The sequence below is a fragment of the Nerophis lumbriciformis genome, linkage group LG35, assembly GCF_033978685.3.
Source record: "Nerophis lumbriciformis linkage group LG35, RoL_Nlum_v2.1, whole genome shotgun sequence".
In the NCBI taxonomy this organism is placed as follows: domain Eukaryota; kingdom Metazoa; phylum Chordata; class Actinopteri; order Syngnathiformes; family Syngnathidae; genus Nerophis; species Nerophis lumbriciformis.
The window spans coordinates 20,793,799-20,815,000 of NC_084582.2; the positions used below are offsets into that span (position 1 = coordinate 20,793,799).

The following is a 21,202-nucleotide window of genomic DNA, read 5'->3' on the forward strand; positions in this document are numbered from 1 at the left end:
GAACTGAGAAACTACATTTTTTTTTGCAAATATTCATTAACTTAGAATTTAATAGCAGCAACACATTGCAAAAAAGTTGGCACTGGGGCATTTTTACCACTGTGTTACATGGCCTTTCCTTTTAACAACACTCTGTAAATGTTTGGGAACTAAGGAGACCAATTTTTGAAGCTTTTCAGGTGGAATTCTTTCCCATTCTTGCTTGATGTACAGCTTAAGTTGTTCAACAGTCCGGGGTCTAAATTGTGGTATTTTAGGCTTCATAATGCATAATGCGCCACACATTTTCAATGGGAGACAGGTCTGGACTACAGGCAGGTTAGTCTAGTACCCACACTCTTTTACTACAAAGCCACACTGTTTTAACACGTGGCGCGGCATTGTCTTGCTGAAATAAGCAGGGGCGTCCATGAAAAATATGTTGCTTGGATGGCAACATATGTTGCTCCAAAACCTGTATGCACCTTTCAGCATTAATGATGCCTTCACAGACGTGTAAGTTACCCATGCCTTGGGCACTAATACACCCCCATACCATCACAGATGCTGGCTTTTTAACTTTGCGCCTATAACAGTCCAGATGGTTATTTTCCTCTTTGGTCCAGAGGACACGACGTCCACAGTTTCCAAAAACTATTTGAAATGTGGACTCGTTAGACCACAGAACACTTTTACACTTTGCATCAGTCCATCTTAGATGAGCTCGGGCCAAGCAAAGCTGGCGGCATTTCTGGGTGTTGTTGATAAATGGCTTTCGCTTTGCATAGTAGAGTTTTAATTTGCACTTACAGATGTAGCGACAAACTGTAGTTACTGACAGTGGTTTTCTGAAGTGTTCCTGAGCCCATGTGGTGATATCCTTTACACACTGATGTCACTTTTTGATGCAGTACCACCTGAGGGATCGAAGGTCATGGGCATTCAATGTTGGTTTTCAGCCTTGCTGCATACATGCAGTGATTTCTCCAGATTCTCTGAACCTTTTGATGATATTACAGACCGTAGATGGTGAAATCCCTAAATTCCTTGCAATAGATCGTTGAGAATTGTTGTTCTTAAACTGTTCGACAATTTTCTCACGCATTTGTTCACAAAGTGGTGACCCTCGCCCCATCCTTGTTTGTGAATGACTGTGCATTTCATGGAAGCTGCTTTTATACCCAATCATGGCACCCACCTGTTCTCTATTAGCCTGTTCACCTGTGTGATGTTCCAAATTATTGTTTGATGAGCATTCCTCAACTTTCTCAGTCTTTTTTGCCACTCGTGCCAACTTTTTTGAAACATGTTGCAGGCATCAAATTCCATATGACCTAATATTTGTAAAAAAATAACAAAGTTTTCCAGTTTGAACATTAAGTGTCTTTGCAGTCTATTCAATTGAATATATGTTGAAAAGGATTTGCAAATCATTGTATTCTGTTTTTATTTACGATTTACACAACGTGCCAACTTTACTGGTTTTGGGTTTTGTACAATCTTGCTCGGCCACATATTCCATGACTGTTTCACTGGGCTTGCGATCATGAGAGTCAAATGTGTACCTTTGTACAATTTCAACGTGCCAACTTCACTGGTTTTGGGTTTTGTAGTAATGGACCCTCACTGGGTCCATTTGTACACTCTCAGTCACATTAACATTGATAATATAAATGTGGGCTCATCGATATAAATGCTGTTAAATGTAGCTCTGATGTTGCAAGCTACTTTTGCCGTGTAGCTTGATACGATTCTCTGAGGATAGCTTCCCCTGTATCTCAGCTACATTTAATGGAGAGTAACTTGTAGGTTAGTTTACTACATTTTCTAAGTAGCTTGCCCATCACTGCTGGTAATTAGGGAATGTTTGGAACCAGGAAACATGCTGGCTTGAGTATGTTCAGGGTGAGTAGAGTGTGTGGATGATGAAACGGTTCAAATCGGTTAAAAAAAGTGGGATATACAGAAGTTTGTATATTACCTATTCATTGACAATTCATTGAAATTCCGGGAAAACGGGGAATTTGGGGAAATGGGTATATTGTTGCCTTCAATATTCAGGGTTTGTAGAGGGTGTAGATAGTTGAAAGGTTTGAATCGGGTAAAAATGGCGTAATAATGTGAGAAATTTGGGAGTTGTCGAACTTTCATTTAAATTGGAATTTCCTGGAAATGTGGAAATTTCGGGAAAACCAAGATTTTTTTTTTTAAATATTGATACTATTACCATTGTCCTACATCATATGAATGGGTTGGTGTTGAAATTGTGTTTTTGTTTTATTGGTGTTTGTCTATGCATACGTGTGCTACATGTATTATTTATTGTATTTTTTGTGTGTGTGTTTTACTTTTGTAGCTGTATGTAGAAACAGCGCTTCTGAGGTGGCAGCTGATTGCATCAGCTCTGTGCTCACTTAATGTATTTCATGTTCGTTGTGTTCTTCAATGTTTCCCTCTTGTTTTTTATACTAAGGCCTACTATGGTGGCCTAGTGGTTAGAGTGTCTGCCCTGAGATCGGTAGGTTGTGAGTTCAAACCCCGGCCGAGTCATGCCAAAGACTATAAAAATGGGACCCATTGCCTCCCTGCTTGGCACTCAGCATCAAGGGTTGGAATTGGGGGTTAAATCACCAAAAATGATTCCCGGGCGCGGCACCGCTGCTGCCCACTGCTCCCCTCACCTCCCAGGGGGTGAACAAGGGGATTGGTCAAATGCACAGGACAAATTTCACCACACATAGTGTGTGTGTGACAATCATTGGTACTTTAACTTTAACTTTTAACTAAGATGGTGCCGCAGTTGGCTACTACGGTACTTTGCTCTTTCATAGTTGTGGCGTTTTTCTTTGTTTCTTGCATTGAACAAAGAGAGCACACTGTATCAGGTCAAATTCCTTATGTGTTAAACATACTTGTCCAATAAAGCTGTTTCTGATTCTGATTAATTGGGTTTGGGTTAAGGTTTAGGGCAGGGGTCAGCAACCCTGTGGCTCCCTGGACCTCTTTCAGAGGTGTGTGAAAATGGAAAAAGATTGTTTTAATGTATTTTTTGTAGGACAACAAACATGACACAAACCTCCCTAATAGTCCCACTGTTTATATATCATGCTTCACTGATGAGAGTATTTGGCGCACGCCATTTTGTCCTAATAATTTCGGAAGTCCTTGAACGCACCGTAGTTTGTTAACATGTACAACTTTCCTTGATGCTGCCACAGAAAGAGGTGTTTTATGCTGCTCCTTCTTTGTCTCATTTTGTCCACCAAACTTTTTATGCTGTACGTGAATGCACAAAGGTGAGCTTTGTTGATGTTATTGACTTGTGTGGCGTGCTAATCAGACATATTTGGTCACTGCATGACTATAAGCTAATCGATGCTAACATGCAATTTATGCTAGATGTATGTACATAATGCACCATTGTGCCTCATAATTTAGGTATATTTGAGGTCATTCTATTTGCAGTTTCCATTTCCTTCAACTTGGACACACATATCTTTAACTTTGCCCATTCTACGCCAGTATTTTCCAGGAGTTACCACACACTCTGAAAAGCTTCCGTTTTAGCAATGTTTTCCAATGTTGTAAAATGTGTAGAATAAATATTACATTACAACATTTCTGTCAACAAAGATTTGCATTAGCCCACGACACATAGTCATTTTGATAATAGGCTAGTATAGCTAATATAGACACTTACATCACGTGTTGCCTTCATTATAACACTTATATAAGACTTTTAGCTAGTCCTACACCCCAGTCTACCGGGCACCACACCTTAGTCATAGGGGACTCCATCACCCGAAACATAAAGCTTAGCAAACCAGCCACAATTAAGTGTATTCCCGGGGCCAGAGCACCTGACATTGAAGCTAATCTTAGGGAGATAACTCGCAAAAGGCCTAGTAAACACGTATGACAGGCTAATCGCACCACTAGTTATGCAAAGATAGTTGTACACATATTCTCTACTGCTCACTAGTGTTACCATATCTGAGTTACTGTGTAGAAATATGGGGAAATAACTACAAAAGTACACTTCATTCATTAACGGTGTTACAAAAAAGATCAGTTAGAATAATACATAATGTTGGATATAGAGAACATACAAATCCTTTATTTATTGAATCAAAGATACTGAAATTCTACGACATAGTGAATTTGCAAACAGCTAAAATTATACACAAAGCAAACTATAACCTCCTACCCAAGAATATACAACAATTCTTCTCAACAAAAGAGGAGAAATATAATCTTAGAGAGAAATGTAATTTAAAACATTTGTATGCACGTACAACGCTTAAGACCTTCAGTATATCAGTATGTGGAATTAAATTATGGAATGGATTAAGCAAAGCAATCAAACAATGTACTAATATGATTCACTTCAAGAAACTCTTCAAACTTAAAGTGTTTACAAAGTATAAAGAAGAAGAACCATGATAAACATTCTGTATTTATTTAACTCATCCATTCTTTCATTCTTTCACTCACAAACTAATCTTACTTATCTCAACATATGAAATGTAACTTACTTCACCAATTATTATTTATTTACTTATTTTTATTGTGATTACTTATGGAGTATGTTGTGAATAAATTGAGAACAGGAAGTGAACAAAAGTTTTAGCAACTGTTATGTAAAAGAAAAGGGGTAGGATTAAATAAGCTCTGCTTCTTCCTACTCCTTTTCGAACATGTTGAATAGAGAAACTGGAGATTGTGATGTATCATGTTGTATGATTGCATGTTCGAAATAAACTCAAACTCAACACGTTGGCTCCAATGACACTAGGATGAGACAGTCAGAGATTACAAAGAGAAACATAGCCAGGATGTGTAATCTCGCTAGAAAGATGTCCAGGCATCGAGTAATTGTTTCTGGCCAACCTGCCTGCGAGAGGCAATGATGAGAGGTATAGCAGATTAGTCTTGCTTAACAAATGGCTGGCTAGCTTCTGTAGACAACAGGGACTAATGTTTATTGATAATTGGCCCTCTTTCTGGGGCAAACCAGGCTTGCTGATGAGAGACGGCCTTCATCCTAACCAGTAAGGCGCCATCATCCTGGCTAGTAACATAGATTTCTGTTTGAGTCACACTTGACTAACTACACTAGAGCAAGCCCGGTCACAGGCAATTACAGAGTCTGCTAGTCCGGGTGAGGAGTCAGTTAAGCTAGAACTAGCCACCACCAGGCTGGAAAATACCTGCACACATAGCAATTCTCTTAGAATAATACACAACTCACATAATGTTTTTTTCTGTAGTGACTGTGTCAGAGGTGGACATGCATTCTACTGAGGTGGCAAATTATGATGCGTTCAGTGTATCGCAGCACCAAGCAAACAATCTGAAAATTCCCGTCATATCAATTCCTAGATATGGTCGAAAATATTTAAAGCGCACTAGGCATAATAAACGCAGCATTATTAATATTGCTACTACGGATAATTTCAACAAAAACTCCTCAAAACAGCCCACTACCTATAATATGGGCTTTTTAAACATAAGATAATTGTCTCACAAAACGTTATTAGTTAATGAGGTCATTAGAGACAACAATCTTAACGTCATTGGTCTCAGCAAAACCTGGCTCAAACCAGATGATTTTTTTGCGCTGAATGAGGCATCTCCTCCTAACTATACAAATGCCCATATTGCCCGTCCCCTTAAAAGGGGTGGGGGTGTCGCACTAATATACAATGAAAACTTTAACCTTACCTCTAACCTAAATAATAAATATAAATGGTTTGAGGTGCTTACTATGAGGTCTGTCACACCGCTGCCTCTCTACCTGGCTGTTATCTACCGCCCCTCAGGGCCCTATTCGGACTTTATCAGTGAATTCTCAGAGTTCGTTGCTGATCTAGTGACGCACGGCGACAATATAATCATAATGGGGGGCTTTAATATCCAAATGAATACCCCATCAGACCCTCCGTGCATGGCGCTCCAGACTATAATTGATAGCTGTGGTCTTACACAAATAATAAATGAACCCACGCAAATTCGAAGTTCTGACTCATTGTCAACAAACTAATAATAATAATAACTGCTTTAGCAGCCGCAACATTAATGCTGCCACAACGATGACTCTTGCTGGCCTACTGCCTTCGGTAATGGCACCATTCCCAAATTATGTTGGCTCTATTGATAACCTCACTAACAACTTTAACGACGCCCTGCATGAAACCATTGATAGTACAGCACCGCTAAAGCTAAAAAGGGCCCCTAAAAGGCGTACCCCATGGTTTACAGAAGAAATTAAAGCTTATAAATCATCATATAGAAAGCTGGAACGCAAATGGCGCGCGACTTAAATTGAGGTTTTCCATCAAGCATGGAGTGATAGTTTAATAACTTATAAACGCTTGCTTACCTTAGCTAAAGCTAATTATTACTCAAATCTCATCCGCCTCAACCAAAAGAATCCTAAATATTTGTTTAGTACAGTAGCATCGCTAACCCAACAAGGGACTCCTCCCAGTAGCTCCACCCACTCGGCAGATGACTTTATGAATTTCTTTAATAAGAAAATTGAACTCATTAGAAAGGAGATGAAAGACAACGCATCCCAACTACAACTGGGTTCTATTAACACAGATACGACTGTATATACGACGGATACTGCCCTCCAAAATAGTCTCTCTTTTTGATGAAATAACAGAGGAATTGCTACGGCGTGTAAATGGGATAAAACAAACAACATGTTTACTTGACCCACTTCCTGGGAAACTTATCAAGAAGCTTTTTGTATTATTAGGTCCATCAGTGCTAAATATTATAAACTTATCACTTTCCTCTGGCACTGTTCCCCTAGCATTCAAAAAAGCGGTTATTCATCCTCTGCTCAAAAGACCTAACCCCGATCCTGACCTCATGGTAAACTACCGGCCGGTGTCCCACCTTCCCTTTATTTCGAAAATCCTCGAAAAAATTGTTGCACGGCAGCTAAATGAACACTTAGCGTCTAACAATCTCTGTGAACCCTTTCAATCCGGTTTCAGGGCAAATCACTCTACGGAGACAGCCCTCGCAAAAATGACTAATGATCTATTGCTAACGATGGATTCTGATGCGTCATCTATGTTGCTGCTTCTTGATCTTAGCGCTGCTTTCGATACCATCGATCATAATATTTTATTAGAGCGTATCAAAACACGTATTGGTATGTGAGACTTAGCCTTGTCTTGGTTTAACTCTTATCTTTCTGACAGGATGCAGTGCGTCTCCCATAACAATGTGACATCGGACTATGTTAAGGTAACGTGTGGAGTTCCACAGGGTTCGGTTCTTGGCCCTGCACTCTTCAGCATCTACATGCTGCCGCTAGGTGACATCATACACAAATACGGTGTTAGCTTTAACTGTTATGCTGATGACACCCAACTCTACATGCCCCTAAAGCTGACCAACACACCGGATTGTAGTCAGCTGGAGGCGTGTCTTAATGAAATTAAACAATGGATGTCCGCTAACTTATTGCAACTCCCCACATAGCAAAAAGACTCCGCGGCGGATCCCCCGCGGAGCTATCGCGCGTTACGGAACGGACCCGCGAAACGGACCCGTATCGGCGTCCACTTGCTCTCAGGATTACATCCGCCACGGAGGCGTGGCGCGGACCCGCCGTGGCACCGAGCTGGATCCGCTCCGCATCCGTGCACCCGCCGCGGACCAGCAACGGACTCATAAAAACCCTGGCTCATCTGGCCCGGGTCCGTTTTGGACCCGTTTATCTCATTTTCAAAATCCCTTCTGTTCTTGCTGTAGGATAAAATAGGAAACTAAAAAATTCACTAAGCCCTACCACAGCAATATAGGCTTACATATGCATTGCCTTGTATTTTTAAACTAACAACATTGTCAATAGGCAGAAACAGAAAATGGTCAATTCACTCTATAAAGTAAATATATAAATAGTAAATATACATATTTAATCTATTAGGCTACAACTTCAATGAAATGCTGCTCCATGCACAGCTAACATATCAGAAAATGAATAACTGGTGAATGACAAGAAGTTCAATAAAAGATTGTTTAATTAATACATTTCTATTCCTCCTGAGGAGATGGAGGCGGGACTCGTCTCCTGGTTGCCCGATCCGCCGCCAGGTTGAACCACCTGATGGCGTGTTTGGTGACCTCAGCGTCCGTGGCTGACCTTGTCACCACATTTTTTCTCACAGCACCTGTAATCAAACAAGATTACAAGACAGATATGTTTATGTTTATGGTATGTAGCATCCAAAGCCAAGTATGCTTACACAATACAAAATATGCCATCCATCCATCTTCTTCCGCTTATCAGAGGTCGGTCGCGGGGGCAGCAGCCTAAGCAGGGAAGCTCAGACTTCCCTCTCCCCAGCCACTTCGTCCAGCTCCTCCTGGGGATCCCGAGGCGTTCCTAGGCCAGCCGGGAGACATAGTCTTCCCAACGTGTCCTGGGTCTTCCCCGTGGCCTCCTACCGGTCGGACGTGCCCGAAACACCTCCCGAGGGAAGCGTTCGGGTGGCATCCTGACCAGATGCCCGAACCACCTCATCTGGCTCTAGGTATTAAGGAGATTACATTTGAAAAAGAAACAATCCAAAATGTTCAAACAATATCATTATTTGGTTCCTTGAGTTTGAGTTTATTTCGAACATGCAAGCATACAACATGATACATCACAATCTCCAGTTTCTCTTTTCAACATGTTCGAAAAGGAGTAGGAAGGAGCAGAGCTTATTTAATCCTAATCCTTTTCTTTTACATAACAGTTGCTAAAACTTTTGTTCACTTCCTGTTCTCAATTTATTCACAATATACTCCATAAGTAATCACAATAAAAATAAGTAAATAAATAATAATTGGTGAAGTAAGTTACATTTCATATATTGAGATAAGTAAGATTATTTTGTGAGTGAAAGAATGGATGAGTTAAATAAATTCAGAATGTTTATCATGGTTCTTCTTCTTTGTACTTTGTAAACACTTTAAGTTTGAAGAGTTTCTTGAAGTGGATCATATTAGTACATTGTTTGATTGCTTTGCTTAATCCATTCCATCATTTAATTCCACATACTGATATACTGAAGGTCTTAAGTGTTGTACGTGCATACAAATGTTTTAAATTACATTTCTCCCTAAGGTTATATTTCTCCTCTTTTTTTGAGAAGAATTGTTGTATATTCTTGGGTAGCAGGTTATAGTTTGCTTTGTGTATAATTTTAGCTGTTTGCAAATTCACTATGTCGTAGAATTTCAGTATTTTTGATTCAATAAATAAAGGATTTGTGTGTTCTCTATATCCAACATTATGTATTATTCTAACGGATCTTTTTTGTAACACCGTTAATGAATGAAGTGTACTTTTGTAATTATTTCCCCATACTTCTACACAGTAACTCAGATATGGTAACACTAGTGAGCAGTAGAGAATATGAAGTGATTTTTTGTCTAGAACATGTTTTGCTTTATTCATTATTGACGTGTTTCTTGCTACTTTATGTTGTATATTTTTTACGTGAGATTTCCAGTTCAATTTATCATCAATCATTATACCTAGTCATTTGGTTTCATTTACTCTTTCAATTTATATTCCGTCTATTTGTATTTGTGTTTGACTTTCTCTTCTACTGTTACCAAATAGCATTATTTTAGTTTTACTGAGATTCAACGATAGTCTGTTTTTGTCAAACCATCTTTTTAATTTGTTAATTTCTTCTGTTATTATTTGTAGTATCTTCTGTGTGTTCTCTCCTGAACAAAACGCTGTTGTATCATCCGCAAATAATACTAACTTTAAATCTTTTGTAACTTTACAAATGTCATTTATATATAGATTGAATAATTTAGGTCCTAGTATTGATCCCTGAGGTACACCACAGGATATATTTAGCGTTGTAGAGGTGTGTTCGCCTAGCTTCACGTATTGTTTCCTGTTCATTAGATAACTTCTTATCCAGTTTAAGACTAACCCTCTGATGCCATATCGTTCTAGTTTTTTGATTAAAATATTGTGATTAATTGTGTCAAATGCTTTAGTTAGATCCATAAAGAGTACTGTATGTGGATAAATCTGTGTGGTTCTGTCATGTTTGTTTGATTCTGTTGGATGACGGCAGCGGGGGGCATAAATAAATATCCATAACCCAACTTTGGGAAGTTGACATTGTTTTCTTATTATATCTGTGCTATAATTCTATGTTTGTATTCGTGTAGGCCAGGGGTGTCCAAAGTACGGCCCGGGGGCCATTTGCGGCCTGCAGGTCATTTTTTTAACGGCCCCACGGCACATTTTAAAAATATGATTGAAACAAATAAATTACATTAAAAGGGTATTTAAAGAGCAAACAGGTGAAATGTAACAAGAAAATGTAGCAATGGTTACTCTAATCACACAAAGCTGCCATGTAGACTGTTTCTTTCTTTAAAAAATAATAATGAATACGAAGAAACGCAATAAAGGAAGTCGACAAACATCAGTTGAAGCGTTACGTTAATCTGACCAAGAGAATACGTTTGGGAGCAGCTACAGGTATGATGGTTGCTACGATTTTTAAGGCTGGCCCCACTATTGACTTTGAACGTATGTAATATTACTTTGAATTATATACTTACTGAAAAGCAAGGTCTTTGTTGCCATTCTGCTAAAGGCCTTTTTGTTGTTGACACCCTTCCAATTGATCAGATCTGAAACGTCATCTGTGAACACCCTGCCCAGGATGTTCCAGGTCACCCGCTTCACATCCTGGCCTCCAATGGTGGCCAAAGAAATCTAAAAGGCAAAGACATCTCTTTAAACAAACCGATAAACATTTTTAAGCTTAAGTTGCATTTAAAATGTTTTTGTTCCTGTTGAAAGCGTCCAGAAATGTAAAAAAAACAGAACCTGTTCTCTTGGCTCATGGACCTATGCTACCTTTACACACGATGTCAAACCAGGCAGATTGTGGCTCACTGACAATCTTACCACTGGGAAAAGGCGGTTCAGGACAGGCCTGGTTGTCAGGGCTGATTCAATAGAATATTTGCATAATCATGGACAATCAATAAACCTAATGGCACCATTCATATTAAGTAAGAAACCTCACCACTCTTTGTCGAGCTGGGCCATTTGATGGTTCATTCAAAATTGCCTCCACTGCCTCCAACTGTTCCAGTGGAAACTGGATATTGGCCGGCATTTCAACTTCTGGCCCCGGGGTAATGGTCAACCTGCTGGTTAAGAAGTTGACCTTCGCCATCAGCTGGTCTTGGGTGTGTTTAATAGTTTCCAGCAGGCTAAGGATCTGGACCTCAGCCACTGTTGACAAACAGCAGTATAAAATGTATCATGTTTCAGTGTTTATCCTCATTACTCATAATCCTGACATTAGCTATTGACCTTAGTTAATGACAAAAGTTATTGACAAAGTTTGAAGAAAATATGTGATTGGTTGTGAATTTGAATTTTTTCCAAAATCTGTGGCACAGAATGACCATCCGGTATTTGTCAGTTATTGCTCACCAGAGCAGGAAATGTTGTCGGCCATTCTTCCCCCTCGCTATGTTGGCCTGTAGGCCAGGCTGGATCCAGGCTCTTTCCTATTACTGTAGAAACATGACAAAACAAGACAAAACACACTTACACTGGCTACCTGTTCCTTTTTTCTGGCAGCTCAACCTCATTCTCTGCCTCAGATTGCAGGTCTGAGGTGTTGCAGCCGTTTCGATATTGTTGCATTATTTTTAATGTGTCTTTGTAGTTGTATAAAATTGCATATGTTAAAATTAACATGAGTTTCAAATTAGCTGTAGAGCTGAACATCCATCCATTTTCTACCGCTTATTCCCTTTTGGGGTGGCGGGGGGCGCTGGAGCCTATCTCAGCTACAATCGGGCGGAAGGCGGGGTACACCCTGGACAAGTCGCCACCTCATCGCAGGGCCAACACAGATAAACAGACAACATTCACACTCACATTCACACACTAGGGCCAATTTAGTGTTGCCAATCAACCTATCCCCAGGTGCATGTTTTTGGAAGTGGGAGGAAGCCGGAGTACCCGGAGGGGACCCACGCAGTCACGGGGAGAACATACAAACTCCACACAGAAAGATCCCGAGCCCGGGATTGAACCCAAGACTACTCAGGACCTTCGTATTGTGAGGCAGAAGCACTAACCCCTCTTCCACCGTGCTGCATAATTATTATTATTGATGATGATGTATCAGGTCTCTCTCTTACAAGAGACCTGGTCAGAACATAGACAGAGTAGGTTATTCCAAGCAGAAAGAGAAGCAACTATGACGTTATTTTTAAACAAGAAATTTATGAATTTGCATACCACAATGATGAAGCCTTTTTTGAACGTCTACACGTGTCCTTTGTCTTAAGGTTGATAAAGAGACAGGCACAGTCTTTCTATTCATGTTTGTGCTAAAAGACAAGAAAATACAGTAAAGTTTATCATTGATCATTGTTTCTAATGTTATATTTAAATAAATACATTGTTAAATGGTGGTGTTGTCTGTTTCATTGCTACAAACTAGACAAGATATAGGGCAACGTTAAATTGTGGGTGCACTTCTTGATTCAGCCCCCTGAATAGGCCAAGAGCTGCTAGAAAAATGTGTAAGCAACATTACATTTTAACAAACCAGAAAGTATCTTACTTGATTAAGCGAACGCAGCAGGAGCAGTTGTAGGCAAAAATCCAGGCAGTAGATGATGCTGCAAAACACACAAAATAGAAGATGGGACCAAGTTCAATACAGTCGCATAAGAAATTGTGAACAGGCGTAAAATACATTAGTTGTCTGAACTGATGTAAACAGTGATTAAAATAATTTATAATTCATTCATTTTAATTATAAAGATTGCAGATAGACACTTTACATTATACATTATATATGTAACAGTCACTGTTCTGCGTTGTGTCTTTTATAGTGATGCACACACAGGAGTTGAGTCGTGGAGGATTTATTCACCTTTTCTTTTTTTGAATGGAAACAAAAACAGGGCGTCACACACAGTCCACAGCAGCAGCGGAGTTTTTGGCCCGTGCGCAAACTCACGAGTAATATCTGCCGCTAGCTACCATTAAACTAATCCACGTGGTTAGCTTAGTGCTAGCGGCAGCATTTAGCATATAAAAGTCTGTTTTTTACAACAATTTAACACCCCTAATCTCGGAATTTAACCCGCATGCTTATCAACAAGTCACAAGACAGTGTGCATTCTTATAGAATACTTTAAGAGCGACAACCAAAAAGTTTATAAAAAAAATAAAAGGAGATGAGACATAAAAAACGGGACTTACCAGTTCCGAGCGTCGCATCAAGAAAAATACACAGCAAATAAACTTTACTTAACTACCATAACATATTCTGCTGAAATTGCTATTCCATTTTAAATAAAATAGCTTTTTTTTTTACAGAATATAAGGTTAGCCACAAACACGTCCGTACTGCAGCAGTCAACAGGCTGGCGTCGTCCTTCTCTGACGTGACGAGACTCCCACGTTGACGACGGTTAGTCATATACTTGAGTAAAAAACAATTTTCCCTCCCTAACGAGGACGGACGCCGCCATCTTAGCCGCTTTCTGTTTTCCCTCTCCCTCCTTGTCCCGCCCCTCCTGCAAGTCATTGATTGGCCGAGCCTATGGCCAAGGTCCTGGCTGTGATTGGATGAAAACATTGCTATTCCATTTTAAACAAAATAGCCTTTTTTTACAGACTATAAAGTTTTACTGCTAGTCCTAATATCAAACAACGTCATTACAATCATACATAAATGATGATGGAAACACAAAGGCCGATCTTTACTGTGAATCTATAGCAATAGATCAATAAATCTATACTTACGTTCGTGTTCCAGCAAAGAAAGTCCACAAATGATCGATCTTGGCTCATGCGCGTCCACGTCCGCGGGTGCAGACATTGGTCGCTCAGTATCCACGTAGGCGGAGCCTATACTGTAGGCGGCGCATGCCGGTTTAGTTTGCCGCGTCCGCCGTACGCGAATCAGACACGGGTCCGCTCAGGATCCGCCGTCTGACCGTACAATTTTCGGAGGCGGAGCGGATCCTCTAGGCGGAGCCAAAACGAATGTGACAGTAACGCGGGTTGGACGACTTGAAGGCAGATCCGCATAGGAGTCTTCTGCTGTGTGGGTCAACGCCAAGAAAACGAAAATGCTGATTATCGATCCTGCTAGACCCCGACACCTATTTAATAATACCACCTTAACATTTGACAAGCAAACAATTACACAAGGCGACTCGGTAAAGAATCTGGGTATTATTTTCGACCAAACTCTCTCGTTTGAGTCACATTGATTGATTGATTGAGACTTTTATTAATAGGTTGCATAGTGAAGTACATATTTCGTACAATTAACCACTAAATGGTAACACCCGAATAAGTTTTTCAACTTGTTTAAGTCGGGGTCCACTTAAATTGATTCATGATACAGATATATACTATCAGATATATACCATCATCATAATACAGTCATCACACAAGATAATCACATTGAATTATTTACATTATTTACAATCCGGGGTGTGGAGGGGGTCGGGGGGGCGTAGGTTTGGTTGTTATCATTAGTCATCAACAATTGAGAACAGAGAAATGGATATTGGAACAGTGTAGGTCTGACTTGGTAGGATATGGACAGCAAGTAGTGGGCAGAGAGAGAGACAGACAGAGAGAGAGAGAGAGAGAGAAAGAGAGAGAGAGAAAGAGAGAGAGATCAGAAGGCATAAGAAAAAGTATCTGCATTTGATTGTTTACATTTGATTATTAACAATTCGGGGAGGGTGTTAGTTTAGGGTTGTAGCTGCCTGGAGGTGAACTTTTATTGCGGTTTTGAAGGAGGATAGAGATGCACTTTTTTTTATACCTGTTGGGAGCGCATTCCACATTGATGTGGCATAGAAAGAGAACGAGTTAAGACCTTTGTTAGTTTGGAATCTGGGTTTAACGTGCTTACTGGAGCTCCCCCTGGTGTTGTGGTTATGGCGGTCATTTACGTTAAGGAAGTAGTTTGACATGTACTTCGGTATCAGGGAGGTGTAGCGGATTTTATAGACTAGGCTCAGTGCAAGTTGTTTTACTCTGTCCTCCACCCTGAGCCAGCCCACTTTGGAGAAGTGGGTAGGAGTGAGATGGGCTCTGGGGTGGAGGTCTAGAAGTAATCTGACTAGCTTGTTTTGGGATGTTTGGAGTTTAGATTTGAGGGTTTTGGAGGTGCTAGGGTACGAGGAGGTGCATGCGTAATCGAAAAAGGGTTGAACGAGAGTTCCCGCCAGAATCCTCGTGGTGCTTTTGTTGACCAGAGAGGAGATTCTATACAGAAATCTCGTTCGTTGGTTGACCTTTTTGATTACCTTGGTTGCCATTTTATCACAGGAGATTAGCCTCTAGAATGGAACCTAGGTAGGTGACCTCATCTTTCCTGGTGATAACAATGTCATCCACTTTTATAGTGAAGTCATTGACTTTCTTAAGGTTGATGTGGGACCCAAATAGGATGGATTCCGTTTTACCCAAGTGTATGGATAGCTTGTTGTCAGCGAGCCAGGTGCATGTTCTACAGAGTTCAGCACTGAGTATTTTCTCCACCTGTGACTTGTCCTTGTCTGATACCAGCAAGGCCGAGTCATCCGCTAACAAGAACAATTCACAGTCGCATGCCGATGACAAGTCGTTTATGTATATTAGGAACAGTAAAGGCCCCAATGCACTGCCTTGGGGGACTCCACAGCTCACTGAGAGGGGGTGGGGGGGACACGGTGACGTTCACCTCTACCACCTGCTCCCTCCCCTCCAAGTAAGATTGCATCCAGCTCGATGAGGTTTTGTTGAATCCGATTGCTCTGAGCTTATCCAACAGTATAGCGTGGTTAACGGTGTCAAAGTCCTTCTGAAGGTCCAGCATGACCATGCCGCAGTATTTGCCCGCGTCCACCTCATGTTTGATGTTGTCGGTCAGATAGAGAAGGCATGTGTCAGTGGAGTGGTTAGTTCTGAAGCCGGATTGGAATTTGTACATGAGTTTATTAGTGGCAAGGTAACTATCGACCTGTTCATAAACTATTTTCTCCATTACTTTCGAAATGGAACTGAGAATAGAAACAGGTCGGTAGTTGCCAGGTTCCAATTTGCTTCCTTTTTTAAAGAGGGGAGTTACTCTTGCTATCTTAAAATCGTTTGGTACTTGGCCTTGTGTAATTGATAGGTTTATTATGTGTGTGATGATCGGGGCAATGATGGAGGCAGAGTCCCTGAGGAATCTGGAGGGGATATTGTCAAGGCCGTGGCCTTGTTTGGGTGGAGCACGCTCAATTTTTTAAACACCTCATCAGCTGTGACCATTTCTAATTTGAAATCATTGTTGGATACTCCTAGCTTTCTGTAGAAGGTTTTAATGTGTTCTACACCAAAGCGACCAGAGTGGTGGGACAGCTTGTTGACAAGAGTTGCGGCTATGCTGGTGAAAAAAGGCATTAAGTCTCCATTTTGTCTGTAATGAGGGAGTCACCCTCCTTGATGCTGATGTTGGTGAGTCTGGTTTTAAGTTTCTGGCTGCAACCAGGAAGCTGGTTGTTGAGAATTTTCCAGAGCTCACGTGGCTTTTTTGTGTTTTCCTCTATTTTGTTGTTAATGTAATTTTTTTAAAGGATTTAGTTCTTAATTTATGGCTTTGCTTTTTGAGAGTTGAAAGGAGTGATTTGAGGTTGATATTATTGGGTTGTTTATCTACTTCTGTTTTAAGTAGTAATATATTGACAGTGTTACTAAATCGACCTTCTTTCATCTCCATAATATCGCTAAGATTCGTTCCATTTTGCCCACTAGCGACACTGAGTTTATTATTCATGCGTTCGTTACGTCTCGTCTCGATTACTGTAACGTATTATTTATTTATACTGGCTCACCTGCACTGGCTTCCTGTGCACTTAAGATGTGACTTTAAGGTTTTACTACTTACGTAAAAAATACTACACAGTCTAGCTCCATCCTATCTTGCAGATTGTATTGTACCATACGTCCCGGCAAGAAATCTGCGTTCAAAGAACTCCGGCTTATTAGTGATTCCCAGAGCCCAAAAAAAGTCTGCGGGCTATAGAGCGTTTTCTATTCGGGCTCCAGTACTCTGAAATGCCCTCCCGGTAACAGTTAGAGATGCCACCTCAGTAGAAGAATTTAAGTCCCATCTTAAAACTCATTTGTATACTCTAGCCTTTAAATAGACCCCCTTTTTAGACCAGTTGACCTGTTTCTTTTCTTTTCTTTTCCGCTCTGCCCGCCTCTCCCTCGTGGAACGGGGGGCACAGGTCCGGTGGCCATGGATGAAAAGCTGGCTGTCCAGAGTCGGGACCCGGGTGGACCGCTCGCCTGTGCATCGGTTGGGGACATCTCTGCGCTGCTGACCCGTCTCCGCTCGGGATGGTCTCCTGCTGGCCCCACTATGGACTGGACTCTCACTATTATGTTAGATCCACTATGGACTGGACTTTCACAATATTATGCTAGACCCACTGGACGTCCATTGCATCCGGTCTCCCACATCTGCGGTCCTCTCCAAGGTTTCTCATAGTCATTCACATTGACATCCCACTGGGTTGTGAGTTTTTCCTTGCCCTTATGTGGGATCTGAACCGAGGATGTCGTTGTGGCTTGTGCATCCCTTTGAGACACTTGTGATTTAGGGCTATATAAATAAACATTGATTGATTGATTGACTTTTAAAGTCATTTGGACAGTAGGCTAATATAGCTAATATTGACACTTACATCATGTGTTGCCACTTACATAAGGCTTTACATTTTTTGCAGCTCCAGACAGATTTTTTTTTTTGTATTTTTGGTCCAGTATGGTTCTTTCAACATTTTGGGTCGCCGACCCCTGCACTAAGGTTTCATCTTAAATCAACTGTGTTAATTTTGTGTGTGAAAAATATAATTAGAACTACCAAATTGTTCTCAAAAACACAAGTCAAGTTATTTTGCCCAGATTACGCAACAGTAATGACGGAGGTGTGGCCAGAGGCAGAGAGGGCTGAGTCCTTGGCCCGTGGGGCTGCCTTGAAGTGGGCTTCAGGGGTTTTCTGTCGACCTGAACATCTGGAGCAAGTCAGCCAGTACAGGAAGAGAGAGAGCCGGAGAACTACCTCCATACATACCAGACTTAAGGTGAGAGTGCCATGACGTGAAAGTGGAACTAATGAAAACAGTGTTTTAACAATTTTTCTCTACAGTCTATGGTCCAGTCCCACTTGGAGGAGGTGGGCAGGTGCTTGGGGCAGCTCCGAGAGGCCCAGGATGAGTTGAGACAAGTATCTGAGGCTTTAAAGAAGGCCGGACTGGAGTACAGCCACAACCAAGATGGCCTGAAGAATCTGGAAAGACTACGAGAAGTATCAGTCAACCACGGTCAGCTGCTTGCTGTCGTCAGCAACCTCCCCAGACTTTACTCTGGTGAGAAATCACATCTTGAGTCAATTACCTTCTATTTGCAGCAATTTATGGTGTAATCTGTTTATGTTCCATTCTCTGCCAGCCATTGAAGATGTTGGTAGATGTTGGTTAGTCCCAAGATGTCTTAACAAAACTAGGCCAAGTCAATAAATGTGAAGCTTATGGTGTGATTGAGCACAATTTACGCTTTCAGTACATGAAACTTAAGTGATGAATTTTTTAAGAGCCCTTTAAACAACATGTAATCCTTCGGACTACGACAGGTGTACAATATCATGTCAAACAGCAAAGATTGTAGTGTGTCACTCGTGTATGTCAGAAGCCATAGTTGTGAAAAAACAACACGCAAATGGCAGACCTGTGTCAAGTGTGTCTATGCATAAACGCTTGGTGTACGCATTTTTATTTAAATAACTGTTTAAATAAAGAAATGACAAACAATTACTGGTTAAAACGATTGATGTGCACGTCAGAGACATATGAACAATTACCACACCTTTGTGTATGCAAATACAAAACCCAAAACCAGTAAAGTTGGCACGTTGTGTAAATCGTAAATAAAAACAGAATACAATGATTTGCAAATCCTTTTCAACCTATATTCAATTGAATAGACTGCAAAGACAAGATACTTAACGTTCGAACTGGAAAACTTTGATACTTTTTGCAAATATTAGGTCATTCGGAATTTGATGCTTGCAACATGTTTCAAAAAAGTTGGCACGAGTGGCAAAAAAGACTGAGAAAGTTGAGGAATGCTCATCAAACAATAATTTGGAACATCACACAGGTGAACAGGCTAATAGAGAACAGGTGGGTGCCATGATTGGGTATAAAAGCAGCTTCCATGAAATGCTCAGTCATTCACAAACAAGGATGGGGTGAGGGTCACCACCTTGTGAACAAATGCGTGAGAAAATTGTCGAACAGTTTAAGAACAACATTTGTCAATGAGCTATTGCAAGGAATTTAGGGATTTCACCATCTACGGTCCGTAATATCATCAAAAAGTTCAGAGAATCTGGAGAAATCACTGCACGTAAGCGAAAAGACCGCAAACCAACATTGAATGCCCGTGACCTTTGATCCCTCAGGTGGTACTGCATCAAAAAGCGACATCAGTGTGTAAAGGATATCAACCCATGGGCTCAGGAAGACTTCAGTAAACCACTATCAGTAACTACAGTTAGTTGTTACATCTGTAAGTGCAAGTTAAAACTATACTATGCCGGGTGAAAGCCATTTATCAACAACACCCAGAAACGCAGCCGGCTTTGCTGGGCCCCAGCTCATCTAAGATGGACTGATGCAAAGTGGAAACATTTTCTGTGGAAACTGTGGACGTCGTGTCCTCCGGACCAAACAGGAAAAGAACCATCCGGACTGTATTCAAAAGCCAGCATCTGTGATGGTATGGGGGGGTGTGCCCAAGGCGTGGGTAACTTACACATCTGTGAAGGCACCATTAATGCTGAAAGGTAAATACAGGTTTTGGAGCAACATATGTTACCATCCAAGCAACATATTTTTCATGGACTCCCCTGCTTATTTCAGCAAGACAATGCCAAGCCACATTCTGCACGTGTTACACTGTGGCTTCGTAGTAAAAGAGTGCGGGTCCTAGACTGGCCTGCCTGAAGTCCACACCTGTCTCCCATTGAACAACTTAGCTGTACATCAAACAAGAATGGGAAAGAATTCCACCTGAAAAGCTTCAAAAATGTGTCTCCTCAGTTCCCAAACGTTTACTAAGTGTTGTTATAAGGTAAGGCCATGTAACACAGTGGTAAAAATGCCCTTGTGTCAACTTTTTTGCAATGTGTTGCTGCCATTAAATTCTAAGTTAATAATTGTTTTCCAAAAAACATTTTGTTTCTCAGTTCCAACATTAAATATCTTGTCTTTGCAGTCCATTCAATTGAATATAAGTTGAAAAGGATTTTCAAATCATTGTATTCTGTTTTTATTTACAAATTACACAACGTGCCAACTTCACTGGTTTTGGGTTTTGTACATGAATGGATATAAAAACATAAGCAAAGTGGTGCAAATAACAAACATTTTGAATTATCGTTATGTCAGCTAATTACATTCCCATACAAGGCAGCTGAACAGGCCGGAATTGAAGCGCAATTTGCAGCAACAGCCATTTTTCCTAATAAAATTGTAGCTATTGACTGCACAATATGATGAATATGTATTTGTCAAAAGGAAAAAATTAAATTTTATCCTTGTACAGTGCAGCTCATATGTGATGTGCAAAAGCATTGAACCAACATTGTAGCAAAGGGGCCTGGTTCAAAGCATGATTCTTAGGTTCTAAGTAACAACATGGTTGGGAACAGACTACAAGCTGGCATTGTGCGTGATTTGTGGCTTCTTGGCGACTACATTTATTTATGTAATTGTCCTAATATTAATCCCTGTGATGCACATTGAGCCATACTTGCCAACCCTCCCGAATTTTCCGGGAGACTCCCGAAATTCAGCACCTCTCCCGAAAACCTCCCGGGACAAATATTCTCCCGAAAATCTCCCGATTTTCAGCCGGAGCTGGAAGCCGCGCCCCCTCCAGCTCCTTGCGACCTGAGTGAGGACAGCCTTTTTTCACGACGGGAGGACAACAGGGTGACAAGAACTAAATCATCCAGACTTGAGATACATTGTATTATTATGTTTATCTTACCTAAAAATTAATATATTTATTAATTTTTAAAAAATAAAAATAAATAAATTTTTACTATATTTTGCTAAAAACATCAAAATG

General features: G+C 40.7%; 1 protein-coding gene across 1 annotated transcript in view; it reads left to right on the forward strand.

Annotated features, from left to right (window-relative positions):
• Positions 1-21,202, forward strand: part of exoc3l1 (exocyst complex component 3-like 1) — a 117,840-nt gene that overhangs the window by 33,464 nt on the left and 63,174 nt on the right. Inside the window, exons 3-4 of the mRNA XM_061927938.1 lie at positions 17,972-18,150; positions 18,216-18,435. Of these exons, the coding sequence (XP_061783922.1) occupies positions 17,972-18,150; positions 18,216-18,435 (399 nt within the window). The remainder of the gene's footprint in view (positions 1-17,971; positions 18,151-18,215; positions 18,436-21,202) is intronic.